The sequence below is a fragment of the Eptatretus burgeri genome, chromosome 7 (genome assembly GCF_056783735.1).
Source record: "Eptatretus burgeri isolate ZD-2024b chromosome 7, Ebu_testis_v1, whole genome shotgun sequence".
Taxonomy (NCBI): Eukaryota; Metazoa; Chordata; class Myxini; order Myxiniformes; family Myxinidae; genus Eptatretus; species Eptatretus burgeri.
The window spans coordinates 87,250,774-87,267,655 of record NC_140967.1 but is presented as its reverse complement, the minus strand read 5'-3'; the positions used below and the strand labels follow the sequence as shown (position 1 = coordinate 87,267,655).

The following is a 16,882-nucleotide window of genomic DNA, read 5'->3' as shown; positions in this document are numbered from 1 at the left end:
GATACCACGTTTAAGGTAGATCAAGAATAAAAACTTTGTAACGTCACCCATTACCTTTCAGACTACAAACATGAAATGGATTTTTGAGATACAAAATTAATTACTGCCATCTTACGATAACAAAGAGTCTCTGTCATTGTGACCTTGGCTTTAACTTTTTGCACATTTGAACTTTCATATAGGATAATTCTCTGACATTTCTTTACATATTTACCGTAACAATAATAAAGGCAAGGGGAGCAGTGGCAAAGAGTGTCCATGAAGGTGAGGCACCGACTCACCGATAACATTTGTAACATGGTGGGTGCTGCCGAATGGCTGTGAAAAAGGAACAATGAGCAAAGTGTTGGAACACAAGCTGACTACTACCACAAATGTGCATTCCAAGGAGATTGTTAAAAAGTCAGTAAAAAGAGAGAACATCAAACGAGAAAGTACACCAAAAAGCAGTCACCAACTTGTAGCGATGAGGAAGGCAAGATTTTTCAGAGGTTTAGTAAGAAAACTGGTTTGTGCTCTAGTGGTAAGGGTGAAGGCAGAAAATCGAAAAAATAAGTAAATACTTGAACATCTTGAGATTGCTTGGTTCACAGCATGCTCCAAGAAACAAGGGACAGGAAGAGATGGACATTCATCACCAGCATCGACCCCAAACATCAGCAATGGCAAGTGATGTCCCCCCCCCCCCCGCAAAAAAAGTATCCGAATGTTCATCAACAGACATTGTCCACCATGAAAGGTTGCGAGCCTTTTATCAAAACCTTATACAGTAGTCGCGAGTAATCTCACTTTCTTTGCAATCGATAGTCATCGTTGATCAACTGCAATCAAATAATAAAGTATCAAGTAATTAGACTTCAAATACAGCGTGTCAGGCCAGACTTTTTTTTTTTTTTGATTGATTTTTTTTTTTTTTTTTAGAGGGGGATGTCAGGGTGAGGAGGGGAAACCGAGATGTTCGTCGTTTTGACTACAACCATAACACTCAATTTGAACGATATTTTCATTCCTTCGTATACTGTAAGTAGGAATCTCAAAGTATCCAAACAGGTCATGAAAATAAGTTCAGCTACAGGTTCACCTCTCTTGAACCCCATCAAGGTACACAACCTTATCTTGTAAGCCGGTGTCAGCAGTGGTCTTCCTGTTTTCAACAAGAGATTTTAATCATTCCATATCAAAAAAAACCGCACCATTTTGTTTAACCATCAATGTTTGTTTTTTTGACCGGTTGAGAACTATCTTTTGACAAGGCCAAACGATGTCTTTTAAACCATCTCGTGTTCCCTTATCTTTCTAAACAAAACATGTTCAACACTTTCGAAAAACACCAGCTTCGGCGCATGGCCCTCGAAGCAAAGTGCCACAAAAGCTTGCATTTGTCTTGGCACGCACATCGGCTTCAACCGCAAACATGCAAAGTATTCTTCAAATAAGAGCATTTTCAGATTTGTGGTTGCTTTCTTTTTCGAGAATGATAGCTTGCAGTATGATGATTGGACGAGCTCCAAAACTCTGCACGCCAAAAAGTTTAATGATTGGTTGGGGTTCCAAGCACAACGGCAATAAATAAAAGAATGCTCAGTGCCAACCACGATGCTTTAAAAATGATAAACAAAGAAAAGTATTCGATGTGAGAAAATTTGTTGGGGAGGAGGGGAGGAGGGGAGGGAACGACGATAAAAGGCGGAAAATTAGGATATACAAAAAAAAAAATAAAAGCATCACATCCATATTATGTATGCAAAATTGGTGGCACGTGAAACCAACTCGAGGCCCGGACCTCCGGGGGAAAAAAAGTAATCGACTAATACGCCGAAAAATACGGTACACCAAAAAGCAGTCATCAACATGTAGAGATGAGTAAGGCAAGAATTTTCACTTTATGTACAAAATGTTATTGCTCCTGAGCAAATCCAACCAGCTTAAATCATGCAGACAATAATCTCATATACCATGAACAGCTGACATTTCCTGCTGTTCTTACCAAGCAATTCAAACATGGAGGTCACTTGACGTATGCACCAAATAAACAATCTTGGGTACCTGAATATTACCCACATCTTCATAAACCATTTTCCATACTTTGTGAAGCCAATAACTCGGCTACATTAACAATTTTATTTCTAACAACAATTTCTGACTGTACACCTCCTCCCCCTCCCTCCCACCCATTGTCACCACTGATCAAAATGAAACTTCACCCTGGGAAAGCAGGGACAAGGGTTAGTGGGGTCACAATACAACCCCATACTTTCCACCCAATTTGCAGATCATCATGAAGAGCATAATGCAATAGTTAAGCGTCACTTTCATTTTCACAATAGAACAGTCTATCATTCCCTTCATTGAGCCTCAAGTTTTGCAAGCTTTGCACTTTGGGTCACGAATTGAGGAAATCCAGACACCGAGGGCAAGTAGAAAAGGAAATCTAAGTTCAGACAAGACTTGTGAAGCAAATGAGGAGATGAATATTTTAAATGTTATGAAGGATGATGACTGCATTTCATCATTTAGCGAGTTCATACATTTTCTTCTTGTTCCAAGTCTGGGCAAAATATATGTCCAAAGTCACATCATAAATTATTTTAGCCAGCAATTAATTGGTACAAAACATCTAATTTTGTACTCAAACGAGACGAGCACATTCACAGGCTGGAACTCTGCTGGGCTGTCCAATACCTTACAGATACATTGGTCATTTTGACTCTAGCAGCCAAGCAATTTGTTCATTGTGAGGCTTCAATGGAAGGTCTTAATTCTCACAGTGTTCTTCATGCTACATTTAGGTGCACCTGCACATTGATGGCGGCCATTTCGGCGATGAAGTATCGGAAAACAAAAGGGATCATGATCAGCTCTATGGCATCTCCCTGGTGGCACATTTTGCAGATCCAAGTCCGGCGGCCGAGGCGCGTTTGCGCCCACTCCGGTGGCGGTGCTTCAAGGCATGGAGAGAGCAATGAGCAACAACGTGTGCAGACGCGTGCGAGCGAGCGATCGGAACAGGCGAGCAGGCGGTCGTGAAGAAGAAACGAGGTGCCGTGTGCCAGTAGAGCATCGCGTTCCATTTCACCAAAGCGAACGCCACCCTGCATTTGACGCCCTCCCACTGGCTGGCAGGTCACACGATCACGTGCGCCCGTTGTTCGTACCTGATACCGAGAGAAAGACAACTACCTGGTAAATGTAAATGACTAAACAGCCTGACTGGCACAACTTGACGAAATGTTTTGGTTTTTTTTCTTTTCTACTGCTTCAAAAATATTTTTTCCGTGCTTTAACAGAAGGCACAAAAAATGAATTTCGATTCAACGAAGGGATACCTCTCAATAAAGTTAGCAACATTATCTCGGTTACAAATTAAAACAATTAAAAACAACAAAAACAAGGTACAACAAAAACAAGGTACAAAGGTACAAAAAAAAAAATTATGAAGAAAATAATTAATGAAAAGACAATGTATTGGCAATTGCACATTCATTCCAAATCACATACATTCTCTGGAGCCCTTAAATAATGTTTTTTTTAAAATCCAACCCACCTGATACTTGTCAGATACCATGTGGCGCAAACGTTGGTAGTAGACGATCCCAACGAAAATGTCAGCTTCCAATTCAAGCCCACTGAGGCCACTATACATACGCTCGGTCCCCAGATGGTTATAGCCTGCTGTGCGCAAAAGTTCTCCAAAGTGCTCAATGGCCGAGGGACGAGGCTCACCATCTGGACAAGCCAAACATCGGACAACACAACGTTCAAAATGCGAGAATTGCCATGTTGTCAACGGCTAGTAAGCAAACAGCCAGCTTGTTCAGCAACAACACTAAAAAATAATAAAAAGGGTACTCTGACTGCAAAAGACTGGCAGGACAGCTTAGAGGAAGCACATTAGCTTTTGACCTGTCAAGCCTGGGTTCGGATCTCAACCCGGCTATAAACGGCCACCCTGTTGTTTGCATGCAAGGTGATGCATCACTATACGTGCCGCCATCAGGTGGATGTCAAGTCTGAAGATCCGTCCGTCAGCATCCCAGTATCATTCAAAAAGTGTAGGGTTTCATCGACATCCTGGCCAAATTCCAATTCCTGCATTTACTGATTGGAGGTACCGTATTGGTGGCACAGACGTAACGTTGCAACCTGCTGCGCAATGCTTCACACGAACTACGAACCACGATGCAGATCTGGCAACGTACACACACATGCACAATTGTTGTTGATTCGATTGAATTGTGACACGGGACACAGTTGAGTTGTTGACCTCTGACGGAGCGAAATGCTGAATAATTACGTGCCAATTTATTTGTGACCTCGTCACGTAATGCTGCATTGTGGTGAATGTTTTCACATTGGGATCCAAGGTGAATGTAACAAACAACATCAGCGTGCAAGTCCACCCCAACAGCAATCACGACATTGCACCGCGTGAGCACTAAAATCTCCTGTCTCGTAAAATACCTGATGTATATCTCGTCATGTCTTACATATGACCCTAAGCATTCTGAGATGTTATTTGCTTAATTACCAAATGGGTCACACCTGCGTGGAAGCCGCTGTTTGGTGTCCCTCATTTTACCCAGGTGTTTCCATTTTTTGTCCACTAACTAAATGTACACAAAGGAATGTATTTGTTTTGACCCTGGAAACCCGCATTCTCAGGGGCTCCGACTACTCATTCAGCACCTCGCGGACCCCCAAAAGGATACCCAGAGTCTCCGCCAAGATGACTGCATCATCTGCGAAATAAAGGTTAGAGATCTTGACATTCCCAAACGATGCACCGCAGCTAGATCTTTATGACATCCTCCCCACCATACTCATAATCTTTTCTACCATCATGAACCCTCCCCAGACCCAAGTTTCCTTTCCAAGCTCTTGTGTTCTCTCCACTCTTCTTACATCCACCTGTTTTTGTTCTTCCATTGCCATCTCATCCCCAGTTTATCCCTTTCTCATCTTGCTGTGTTTGAGCTGTGTCCAGCTTGTTTACCCACTGTATCCTCTTCTGCAGCCCTTGCTCACATTCTTCCCAATGTCTACACTTCTTACAAATGACCTTCTGTTGCGTTGCTCTATTTTTGGTGTGTTTCCCCATTTTCCATTGTGCAATTTTGGTTGTGTTCGCGCTCTTCAATGAGCTTCGACTTTGTATGGAGTACAACCATTGTACCATCAATACGTGGTGGGGCGAGGGTTAAGTACTCCATCTCCCCTGCCCCCCCCCCACCAACATGAAATCAAAAAACAAAACGCTTCTGCCATCCTTCACTATTGTCAACCGAGCACTACTGATACAAAGAGGGAAGAGAAAAGCAATTTAGCTCAGGTCTTTACGCTAAAGCCTGTATCTCACTGGGCTGCGACAAAATGCGAACGGGATTCTCCAAAATGTCTCGAAACTTTCGCGGTGGTTCTCAATTTCCTCGCATGAGTCGCAGGATATTGCTCTGGTGTCGTTTGAATTTTGAACATGTTCAAAAAATTCGCGCGACAAATTTTCTCTCAAAACAGTCGCAGAGTTGTCGCGGTTGTCTCGAACCCCTCTCAATTTAGTTTCCGTGCGTCAGAAGGTGCGACAAATGTGAGACAACTTTGTGAGGGATTGGCGACCTATGAAACTAAATTGTGACTGATTGGAGAAAAAAATGATAATCTGTCCTGGGACCCCTGAGAGTTTCGTAATTATATCGCAATTTGTTCTCAATGATGTGAGACATACACAAATGTGAGAAATTCGTGAGACATATGCAAAATAAATTCAGTGTGATACCAAGTGAAAATTATCGCTATTTTATCGCAATTTTGTGTCTCCAACTCGTCGCAGCCCAGTGAGATACAGGCTTAAGCGACGTCATGGCTCCACAGTAGAAGAAAGAAGCATGAAAGAAGAAGAACGTACCTATCCCAGGCTCAGACTCTGAGAAAGTGAATGGTGTGGCATCGTGGCACAGGCCGTGCGTGGCAGCAGACTTTCCAGCCATACTTTCTATCAGCATTCCAATGGTCATACGCGAAGGGAATCCATGTGGGTTGAAGATGATGTCGGGTACCATGCCACTTTCCGAGAAGGGCATGTCCTCAACTGGCCACAGCTTGCTCAGGATGCCCTTCTGCCCGTGACGGCTCGCAAACTTGTCACCCACCATGGGGTTGCGAGGGATACGCAGTGTTATGCAAACTTTCTTCAGGTTGCTTGTCCCAGTGTCGTTGCCACACGCCTTGATGTTGTCCACCACAGAGCTCTCTTTAGATCTAGAGGACAACAACTTGGAATATTATTAATGAAACCCCTCTTCGAGAACTAGCAACTCACTAAATCATTTAAAATTGCCTTAATCCAGCAATCTATCATGTATTAAGGCCCGGTCACACCTTGACGTTTTAGCCAACGTATGCCGATTTTTGAATTTTTTTCTAAAACACTGGCACACGTTGAATACGTTATGGGTAAGTTTTGATAACATTGAGAGCATGCTGGCATACGTCGTAGTACGTTGCCATACGTCGTTGTACGCTGGCTTTAAACGTTGTACTTTTCGGTTGTCCTCAAATTTTTTCATGCTTGAAATTTCACGACGTATGCCGGCGTATGACTCACACGTTCCGCTACGCTGGCCACAAGTTGTAGGCATGGTCTGCGATCGTTGACAGACGTCAACACATGCTACTTGTAAGTTAATCATAAGTTGAGACACGCCGAGGTAATGTTTAGCGTACCCGAAACTTATTTCTAACCTATGATTAACGTGTTGTTGGCACGTTACGCGATCGTTGCCACACGTCGACAGACGTTACTTTTAAGTTACTCATAGGCTGAAAGACATCGGTATAATGGATCATCCTTGCGTCAGCGTCCACGGCCACGGCCAGGACACTTATTTGCAGCATTCTTCAAACTTTTCTTCGGCATGACGAGGATGTTCACACTTCGATGTCTAGCTTGGCTATGATTCCAATTGTCCATCGGCAGCGTCTATTTAAAATAGTCGAGTTTGAGCGTTTTAACACGTTCAGAAGAAACGTTTCAAATTTCCAAACCCCAGCGTCAAAAAAAAAAACAAAAAAAAAAACAAAGGCGAGTGACAGCAATTTAAATCGTTCATTGTAAACAATGAAACTAGCTGAGTGGTACCGTTTAAAAGTCGTTGAGTGCAAAAAAAATCCAATTGTCTATCGGCAGCGTCTACTTTCAATAGTGGGGTTTGAGCGATTTAGCACGTTCAATAGAAACGATTAAAATTTCCAAACCCCAGCGTCAAAAAACAAAGGCGAGTGACAGCAATTGAAATCGTTCATTGTAAACAATGAAACTAGCTGAGTGGTACCGTTTAAAAATCGTTGAGTGTAAAAAAAATCCAATTGTTGAGCGCAAGCGTCTACTTTCAATAGTGGAGATGCAGCCATTTAAATCGTTGAGTGGCAGCCTATGAACCTACCCGTGGACACGCGGACGCAAGGACGATCCATCATAACCCACACCCTCCCCCTCACACCCACCTACTACTGCCAACATGAACAAACTACTACTACTACTAATACTAATACTGATACTGATACTGTTACTGCTGACATGGATATCGACTCAAAAAGGAACTCGAAAACACTGTTGGGTTCCCCTTTTATGAGCAGCATTTTTATATACCAATTCCCAAAACCGCTGGGAACACGTCTTTATATGGCAGTTGTAACCTAGAAACACGTTCATTTATTTTTTTTTGTCGACCGGAAGACGTCATTGGAATACGTCTACATACGTCGATGTGTGTTGGGACTACGTAAAGAATTGGTTCAAAGCACGTCAAACATAAGTTAGAAATACGTTTCGCGTAAAAAAGACATTACCGCGACGTGTTTCGACTTATGAGTAGCTTATAAGTAGCCTTTGTGGACGTGTGTAAGGGTCCACATATCGTGTGTAAAACTTATCCCCATCGCATGCGAACGTGTGTCATACGCCGAGTAAGTTGTAAAATTTTGAACATGTTCAAAATTTCTTGACGTACTCTACTTACTATGACTTATGATAGCGTATTTAGCGTTCTACTCGCGCATACCAAACTTACCCATACCGTATTCGACGTGCCCCAACGTTTTAGACACACTTTTTGTTACGTCGGCATACGCTGGCAAGATCGCCAAGGTGTGACCGCGATTTTGACCCTTCCATTTCTACGGCAGTTATGATTCGAATCGTTGTGCGTCAGCCTTTTAATAGGCTACGTCACGACATCGTCGGCGATGCGTGCAACGCGCTATGCCTGAGTTAGACTATCGTTGGGCATCGGTTGTGTAAGCCGACAACAGGTTCAGCATTCGTTGGTATAAGTTATCTATAACACAACGAAACGTTCTGTGTAGTTACCAATGCGTTATACATAAGACCAAGTCGCTATGAATACGTCCGAATCTTTAAAAAAAAACATCAAAAGTTCAACGTAAGCCAGCGTTTTACATAAATTTTAACACGTTGCCATCGCTGGCTAAAACGTCAAGGTGTGACCGGGCCTTTAGGAATGACACAGGAAGGCATTTAAATAACCAAATAAATCTGGACAATTATTCGAGATCACTGTACTCTAAACCAACAATTGTTTTGAAAATACTTAAGCATGAACCCTTTGTTCATGTTTATACCCCAAATAACAATTAACCTATGTCGTATTGTGAAATAAATACCGTCATCTATCTATAATTCCAGCAATCTCTGTGTGTCTGTCTGTTGGATTCGATATATATATATAGGAGATATCCCTTATTGTCGGGTTTTCCGTCTGTGTGTGTGTGTGTGTGTGTGTGTGTGTGTGTGTGTGTGTGTGTGTGTGTGTGTGTGTGTGTGTGTGTGTGTGTGTGTGTGTGCAACGCGAGGCTCCACAGCACGAACCAGCAAACCGATTTCGATGAAACTTTGCCAACATGTGGAATGTATACGGGGAATGTGCGCGTTTGAATTTCGTTGCCTAGCAACCACCCGTTGCTGTGCAGCGGCCGAAAAACCGCGTACAGTATTTTCAATACTTGTCCTTCAGTTTTGAATGTAGAGAAACGAGACTTCGGAATTAAACACTTCGAGATATTTAGAAAATTTTACTTGAGCCGATTTTTGATTGAGGTTTTATTTTTCAAATGGTAGTCCTTCAAAAATCGGGTGTCTATTCACCATCATTTTTTATGAGGGGCTTAGGAAAGTGGGCGGAGCTAAGGGAAAGTGGACATGGTTGATGAAAAGTGGGCGTGGCTTATGGAAAGCGGGCGTGGCTTATGAAAAATATTGTGTGGCTCAGGAGGGGTGGTCAAACAAGAGCATTGAGAGAAGTTTATCGGGTTTTCCGTGTGTGTGTGTGTGTGTGTGTGTGTGTGTGTGTGTGTGTGTGTGTGTGTGTGTGTGTGTGTGTGTGTGTGTGTGTGTGTGTGTGTGTGTGTGTGTGTGTGTGTGTGTGTGTGTGTGTGTGTCTGCAACGCGAGGCTCCACAGCACAAACCAGCAAACCGATTATTTTTCAAATGGTAGTCCTTCAAAAATAGGGTGTCTATTTAACGTCATTTTTTATGAGGAGTGCCAGTTGGCAAAATACGCAAAAGGAAAAATCTTGCCAGGCAGAGGAACAATTGTATGTGAACCAATACGTCTTGGCAATGAATCTTCGTCGGTGGATCGGTCAGAATGAAAAGCATAGTATCCAGCGCTTCGATCCTAGCGAATCCCTCGTCGCCTACCGGCTTATCTGTCTGTCTGTCTGTCTGTATGTGTGTGTCTGCGACCGCCGTTTCTCGACAACCACTGGTCCGATCTAATTGAAACTTGCCAGGAATATCGCTGAGGACCCGAGGATGTGCCTTTTCAAGGTTTGATATTAATCGGACAAGCAGATCCCAAGTTACGGCCATTTATTTATCAACCAATGACAGGACACGGTGCTATGACGTCACTATTAATTATTTATTTATTTTTGCCCGTACACCTTTTCAGGGTTTGATATTAATCGGATAAGCGGATCCCAAGTTACGGCCATTTATTTATCAACCAATGACAGGACACGGTGCTATGACGTGACAATGCTTCCTCTTTTTTTTTGATGTCACAATTGATGCTGGGACCTGAGTATGTGCCTTTTCAAAGTTTGATATCGTTCTTCTTCACCCGTTTCAGCTGTTTCCCAAGTTATGGCCATTTATGATACGGTTGGTCCGATATAATTGAAACAATGCCCCAATCCATTTTTTTATTTTTTGCACGTACGGCCACGCACCTACGGGCCCTGACGTAAGTACGTCATCCATCAGATCCTTCAAAATCTGTTGGTTGCAAAATCTGTGATGGGTGTACGGGCATGCACTACAAAAGCAAACAACAAAACCTGTGATGGGTGTATGGGATTATGCACGTACGGGCACGCACCTACGGGCATGCACGTACGGGCACGCGAGAGCGAAGGAACGGCACGTGGTTTGAAAGTGTGGTTGTTGTTTCTGGTACGTGGTTTGAAAGGTTTTTTTTTTTTAATTTTTGCACGCACGGCCACGCATGTACGGGCACGCGAGAGCGAAGGAACGGCCTGTGTGTTTGTTGTTTCTGGCTCGCGGTTTGAAAGTTTTTTATTTATTTATTTATTTTTTGCACGTACGGGCACGCACGTACGGGCCCGCACTAGTATTGTAAAATAGAATATTGGTTTTAACATGGCAACATATGACTTTGTGCTAATAATCACAATCAACCACAAGTACTCTCATCACCAAAAAGCAACGAATGGTGTTCCGATTCAAATACCCACTTGTATGTGGCAACAGTGCACTCTCCGGTGGTCAGGTTGATGTAAGCGTAGTGGGGTGCACCGTAACTAAGTCGGGCTCCAATCGGAGGCAGCCCGTCAGAATCCAGGTTGCTGCCAGACTTTCCTGGCTTTAGACCAAACACCACGTCTTGTCCAATAACGATACGCGAGAGATCCAGCAGCTCCGTCTTGTAGATGCTGCCGTGAGCAAAACCTCTATCCCATGCTGCCTTGTTGACCACCTATGGTCAAGGGGTCACAGGGAAAAGGCAATGGCATCAGAACTTAAATGACTTTGTACATGTTACTTACACAATGTGTTGCAGACAAAAACTCTGGCACAAAACCGCCAAGCTGTGAAGATGATTTGGAAGCCACATCACCATGGCCATAATGTCACACTCTTTCATACAAAGGGTGACATGTTACCAAGGAAACAACTGGTTTGGACAGGAAGAGGTGGCTAAAGCTCCAAGAGAGACAATAAACAACAACACAGCTGAGGGTTGTAGAATGTCTAGATCGCCACCATTTCCCTTTAATTACACTGGCCAACAAGTCATTTTCTTCAGATGTAATTATAGGTGGGCTAGATAGCTCTTGGGACACCGATTCTAAATGCGTTTTTGGTTTTCCTCCAGCACATCTAGTTTTTGTGATTAAACCGATCAAATTTGAAAGGTTATATTGCTTTAATTATCATTAACTAGCAGGGTACCTGCCTTACGGGCAATCTTGTTCCAAGCATGCAACACGTTAATCTGATGCATACCTTTATTTGGGCGGTGGAGAGGCAACGAACAGCTCTGTGCAGGAAAAAAAAATTATTAAAAAAAAAACCCACGAAGTTATTTGCACGAAGCAAAAACATACCTACTGCTTACAATTCAAAACACCTCACGACACTGGAAAATGTGGGGACAGGAATACTATCAATCTATAATTCCATCAATGTGTGTGTGGTGTGTGTGTGTGTGTGTGTGTGTGTGTGTGTGTGTGTGTGTGTGTGTGTGTGTGTGTGTGTGTGTGTGTGTGTGTGTGTGTGTGTGTCTGTGACTGCTGTTTCTCAACAACCACTGGTCCGATCTAATTGAAACTTGCCAGATATATTGCTGGCGACCTGAGGATGTGCCTTTTCAAGGTTTGATATTAATCGGACAAGTGCTTCCCAAGTTATGGCCATTTATTTACCAAACCAATGACAAGACACATTGCGTGGGCATGGCCGATGGGGAAGAGAACCTCAGCCGCGTTCCCCATTACGGATTACAACGTACGGGCTTCCGGATAATGATGACTTCGTGTATTATAATAATTTCTCGATTTCTTATGCGCATTTATAGATAAACACAATGCCCCAAGTTATGATCGTTTTCATATTAGCCGGTGCATAAATTTTGGTAACATCAGAGTGCTGGTATGCTCCGAACCAGGAAGTAAAAATTTTTTCTCTCTCTTCTCTTCTCTTTTTGTTTTTCCTTGCCACGACATTGCGAAAAGGTAAAATACGTTGGCGCTAATTGAATAATTGGGTATTAAAACTAAATTGCGAATAATCGTAACTGCGAATAATATGCGAACTTCCGGGCCACGCACGTACGGGCACGCGAGAGCGAAGAAACGGCCTGTGTGGTTGTTGTTTGTTGCTCGCGGTTTGAATATTTACTTATTAAATTTTTTTTTATTATTATTTTTTTTTACAGGCACGTACTAGTACTGTAAATGGTGAAGACTTGTAATACTCTTCCCCACCTGGAGGCGGCGCTACATGATACACGTTTACATAGAGAATTTGCGCCCTGTCCCACCCCACCCACCCTTCCTCCCCCCAAAGACCACCGGTAAAGATAAAAACACCCCTACACATGAATTGGGGTCATGCTGATCCTACATAGCAAGTGTGGATATAATCGGCCCACAACTGTCGGAGGAGAAACGCGACAAAAACACACAAACACCAGTCCATGAATTATCGTAAGAATTAAGGCAATAACCTTTCAAATCGAGCAATAACATTTCAAATCAATCACCTTTGCAAACCATTCAAACATCAGTGGCACAAAATTGAAGGAGGGAACCTTTGTGGGGCCCCAATCAGGGAGGTTCTGCAGGATGAAGGCTTTGAAGAAAGCCTCAGTGTCTTCGAACTAAAAGCATGGCAGGGCTTTCAAATGGATTTATGGTAAGTTATTGGGTAACCACAAGTCTCCCACATACAAAGATGGTGTCCATAAACTGCTCTTAGCATATCAAAAAAATAGGCTGTTTCATGTCCTTGAAATTACATTTAGATGTCTTTCCCGAAAACATTGGCGCGGTGAGTGACGAGCAGGGGAAACGCTTCCATCAAGACATTCAGACAATGTAAAATCGCTGCCAAGGTTTCTGGAATGAAGGTATCCTGGCAGACTCCTGCTGGATGTTGTATCGTGACAATCCGGACAAAGTTTACAAAAGAAAAATTGTACTCGCAACATTTTAAAACTATTACACATTTCTTTATCACAAGTGTGTCCAGTACTGTATACATTTAATAAAGTGTATGGTGTGTGTGTATATAACACTTATGGGAATTGAACTGAAAAATGAATAAAGTTGTAACGTTAACTAGGTTAATGTGTGATTATTACCTAAATTGTGCTGAAATGAACACGTCGTATTTCAATAACTAGATGAGCTAGAAGAAAACCAAAAACAGATTTGGCAACAGCATGCAAAACCAGTCCACAAAAGGGTACTTACATCTTTTATGAGAGACAGAGAGAGACACAGAGACAGAAAAATTACATTTTGTCTACCAGTGTTTGTAGATAATTATGTTTCCCTTTGCACAAGATTTGTTCCATAACAACATTTTCATTTTCTGTGGTACTCGCGGTGCTTACGGGTCACTTCGCTGATCGGTTTAATCAAAAGACAGCATGTTGTACTTCACAAGCATATTGCATGTCTATCTGTAAGTGTCAATGAGGATGTCAAGTGAAGTGAAACACCTGAAAAAAAGGAACTTTTATAACATGCAGTTGTTGCTGTTGCTGTCATTGTTGTTTTATGTTCCTTCCATGTCCTATTATAAATTTTTCAATCGCATAGATGTCAGACTCTGACATTCGCGGGGGATACGTTCCTGAAAAATGTTGCGAATGTCAAATCCACGAATGTGGGAGCATTGTTTAAACGGGGAAAAGGAGGATAAGTTCCCGGCAGTTCGCGATGCATTAGGCAAAAATCAAAAAATCCCGTGAAAAACCACGAATGCATGAAGCACAGGACCACAAATGTAGAAGCAGGTCAGAAAAACCATGAATACGCACGCGAAAATAAACCGCGAATACGTGAAACACTGGATCACGAATGTCGAAGCCGGTCACATTTTATGAACTGCGAATGTTGGGATCCAACAGTATATAATTTTGTGTGCCCTTCCGTGTCCACCGCAGTTTATTTTGAACACCAAAGGGTTTCTACTGTCGTATCGTTTGAATCGCTATGTTAAAGATCAAAGTCTACTTCTTCCTCTTCCCTCCTGGAAATATGGGCTTTTAAAACATGGGTATTATTGTGATTAACAGGATTAAAAAAAAAAGAAAGAAAAAGTTCAAAGTAAATAATTGGTTATTAGCTTTCCGACGGTTCCATTTTTTATTATTCTACGACCGCAGGAACCGTTTAGAATAATGCATAACGGAGGGACGGATACAAGCATGCACAACTGAGGGACGGATGCAAGCATGCACGCATCCACCTCCTTTAGTAAGACAAGATGTATGCACACACTAACTTAAAGAAGTAAACGATAGGCGACTATGTAAGCACTTTAACCTTAATAGCAACCTTCATTTTAGAAAGGAAGTGTAACTCTTGCATTTTGCCAATTTCTGTGAAAAACCTAATCATACATTCATGGATTATTTTATCTACACCAAGTCACCGATTTACGTAGATTATATTCGTGCCGTTTCCATAGAACGTCGTTAATGCATAATGGGACAATTGTCGACTTAAGTTGTGCTCGCACAATACAACATTCAAATTTTCAAAGTACAGTATACTGCAGTGCGTCTTGCAAAAAATTTTAATACAGTAGTGCCGTCTGCCAGTGGGGAAGCCACGTCGTCGAGTGCGCTGCTTGTGGAGAACAAAACAACAAACATGGCAAGTGCTCAGTGGATGCCACGTCACTATCTCCCAATCTCACACGGTTTGCCATGTTAGGGTGTACTTAAGTATAGGTGTACACATTTTGCAAGTGCACTTAAGTATGTCTAATATGTATGTAAGTGAAGGTTAAGTGAAGTTAGGGTGACCAAATTTTTTTCCCTGGCAAAGCATTCCCCTATTATAACACCACAAAAATGGAAATATTGTATCCACATAAGATCGCAGTTTTTAAAAAACACACACACTACGTTAATCGGCAACTTGCTGTACTACTATACTACAGTATGTACTACAGTATTCTGTATTTTTTAACCAGAATTTTGAGTTTTATTCCACTCTGATTTTGAGGCGTACAATTTCAGGGTTTGATGCGCAGTCGTAAATGAGCAAAGCTGTGAACAAAATGCACGTTTCGTTGAGGTAGGCAGTTGTGCATGACACAGAGAGCGCAAGGTTATCAAGAACAGGATATGCTCATGTGGGGTTGAAACAGAGAGAGAGAGAGAGAGAGAGAGAGAGAGAGAGAGAGAGAGAGAGAGAGAGAGAGAGAGAGAGAGAGAGAGAGAGAGAGAGAGAGAGAGAGAGAGAGAGAGAGAGAGAGAGAGAGAGAGAGAGAGACACAGAGAGAGAGAGAGAGAGAGAGACACAGAGAGAGAGAGAGAGAGAGAGAGAGAGAAAGAGAGAGAGAGAGAGAGAGAGAGAGAGAGAGAGAGAGAGAGAGAGAGAGAGAGAGAGAGAGAGAGAGAGAGAGAGAGAGAGAGAGAGAGAGAGAGAGAGAGAGAGAGAGAGAGAGAGAGAGAGAGAGAGAGAGAGAGAGAGAGAGAGAGAGAGACAGAGAGAGAGAGAGAGAGAGAGAGAGAGAGAGAGAGAGAGAGAGAGAGAGAGAGAGAGAGAGAGAGAGAGAGAGAGACACACAGAGAGAGAGACACAGAGAGAGAGAGAGACGGAGACGAGAGAGAGAGAGAGAGAGAGAGAGAGAGAGAGAGAGAGAGAGAGAGAGAGAGAGAGAGAGACACACACACAGAGAGAGAGAGAGAGAGACACACACAGAGAGAGAGAGAGAGAGAGAGAGAGAGAGAGAGAGAGAGAGAGAGAGAGAGAGAGAGAGAGAGAGAGACACACAGAGAGAGAGAGAGAGACACAGACAGAGACACAGACACAGACACAGAGAGAGAGAGAGAGAGAGAGAGAGAGAGAGAGAGAGAGAGAGAGAGAGAGAGAGAGAGAGAGAGAGAGAGAGAGAGAGAGAGAGAGAGAGAGAGAGAACAAGATGGCTGCCATCTGGAAAGACTGGAGGGAAGAACAAACAAGGGCATTTCCACAAAAAAAAAAAGAACATTCGCATATCCAGAGTGAAAATAAAATACATGAACCAAGCAAACTTCTTTAAAAAGTAGTTTAGAAAATTTTCAGACAGACATACAGGCAGAGTTCAAATACCTGAATCTTAAAAATAAAGAAATAATTAAAAAATATTTTTTTAAGCTTTCTCCAACCTCTCCATTTAAAGATAAATAATGTTGTTGTGTTTTTTCTTTTCTTCCCCATCTGCAAAAACCATCTAAGAAAATCAACAGTACTATGTTGCTCATAAAACATGTATATCCATGCGTGTCGGAGGAGACAAAAAAACAATACCCACCATGGCATCCTCCATGTCATAGCCTGTGTAAGATATGACGGCAACGACAGCGTTCGTGCCGAGGGGGTACTCGTCCATGCCATAGTAATCGTACATGTATGGGCGCACCAGGGGGCTCTGTGGTGTCTGCAGCCGGTACAGTTTGTTATCGGTGCGGTCGCGGAAGGTGTACAGAGGCATTCCCATAGTCTGCTTCCCTACGTGACCAAAACAGGGGTGGGGGGGGGTGAGGGGTTGGCAGAAGATCGAAGTTGTCCTCATGTGTTAGAGATGGAGACGGACTGAAAGAGAGAGAAAGCCAAACG

General features: G+C 42.7%; 1 protein-coding gene across 1 annotated transcript in view; it reads right to left on the bottom strand.

Moving 5' to 3' along the window:
- Positions 1 to 735: 735 nt before the first annotated feature.
- Positions 736 to 16,882, bottom strand: part of POLR1B (RNA polymerase I subunit B) — a 56,599-nt gene continuing 40,452 nt past the window's right edge. Inside the window, exons 13-17 of the mRNA XM_085889446.1 lie at positions 16,578 to 16,774; positions 10,775 to 11,016; positions 5,903 to 6,255; positions 3,545 to 3,726; positions 736 to 3,155 (exon numbers count right to left, since the gene is read on the bottom strand). Coding sequence (XP_085745572.1) covers positions 2,775 to 3,155; positions 3,545 to 3,726; positions 5,903 to 6,255; positions 10,775 to 11,016; positions 16,578 to 16,774 — 1,355 coding nt within the window. The 3' untranslated portion in view covers positions 736 to 2,774. The remainder of the gene's footprint in view (positions 3,156 to 3,544; positions 3,727 to 5,902; positions 6,256 to 10,774; positions 11,017 to 16,577; positions 16,775 to 16,882) is intronic.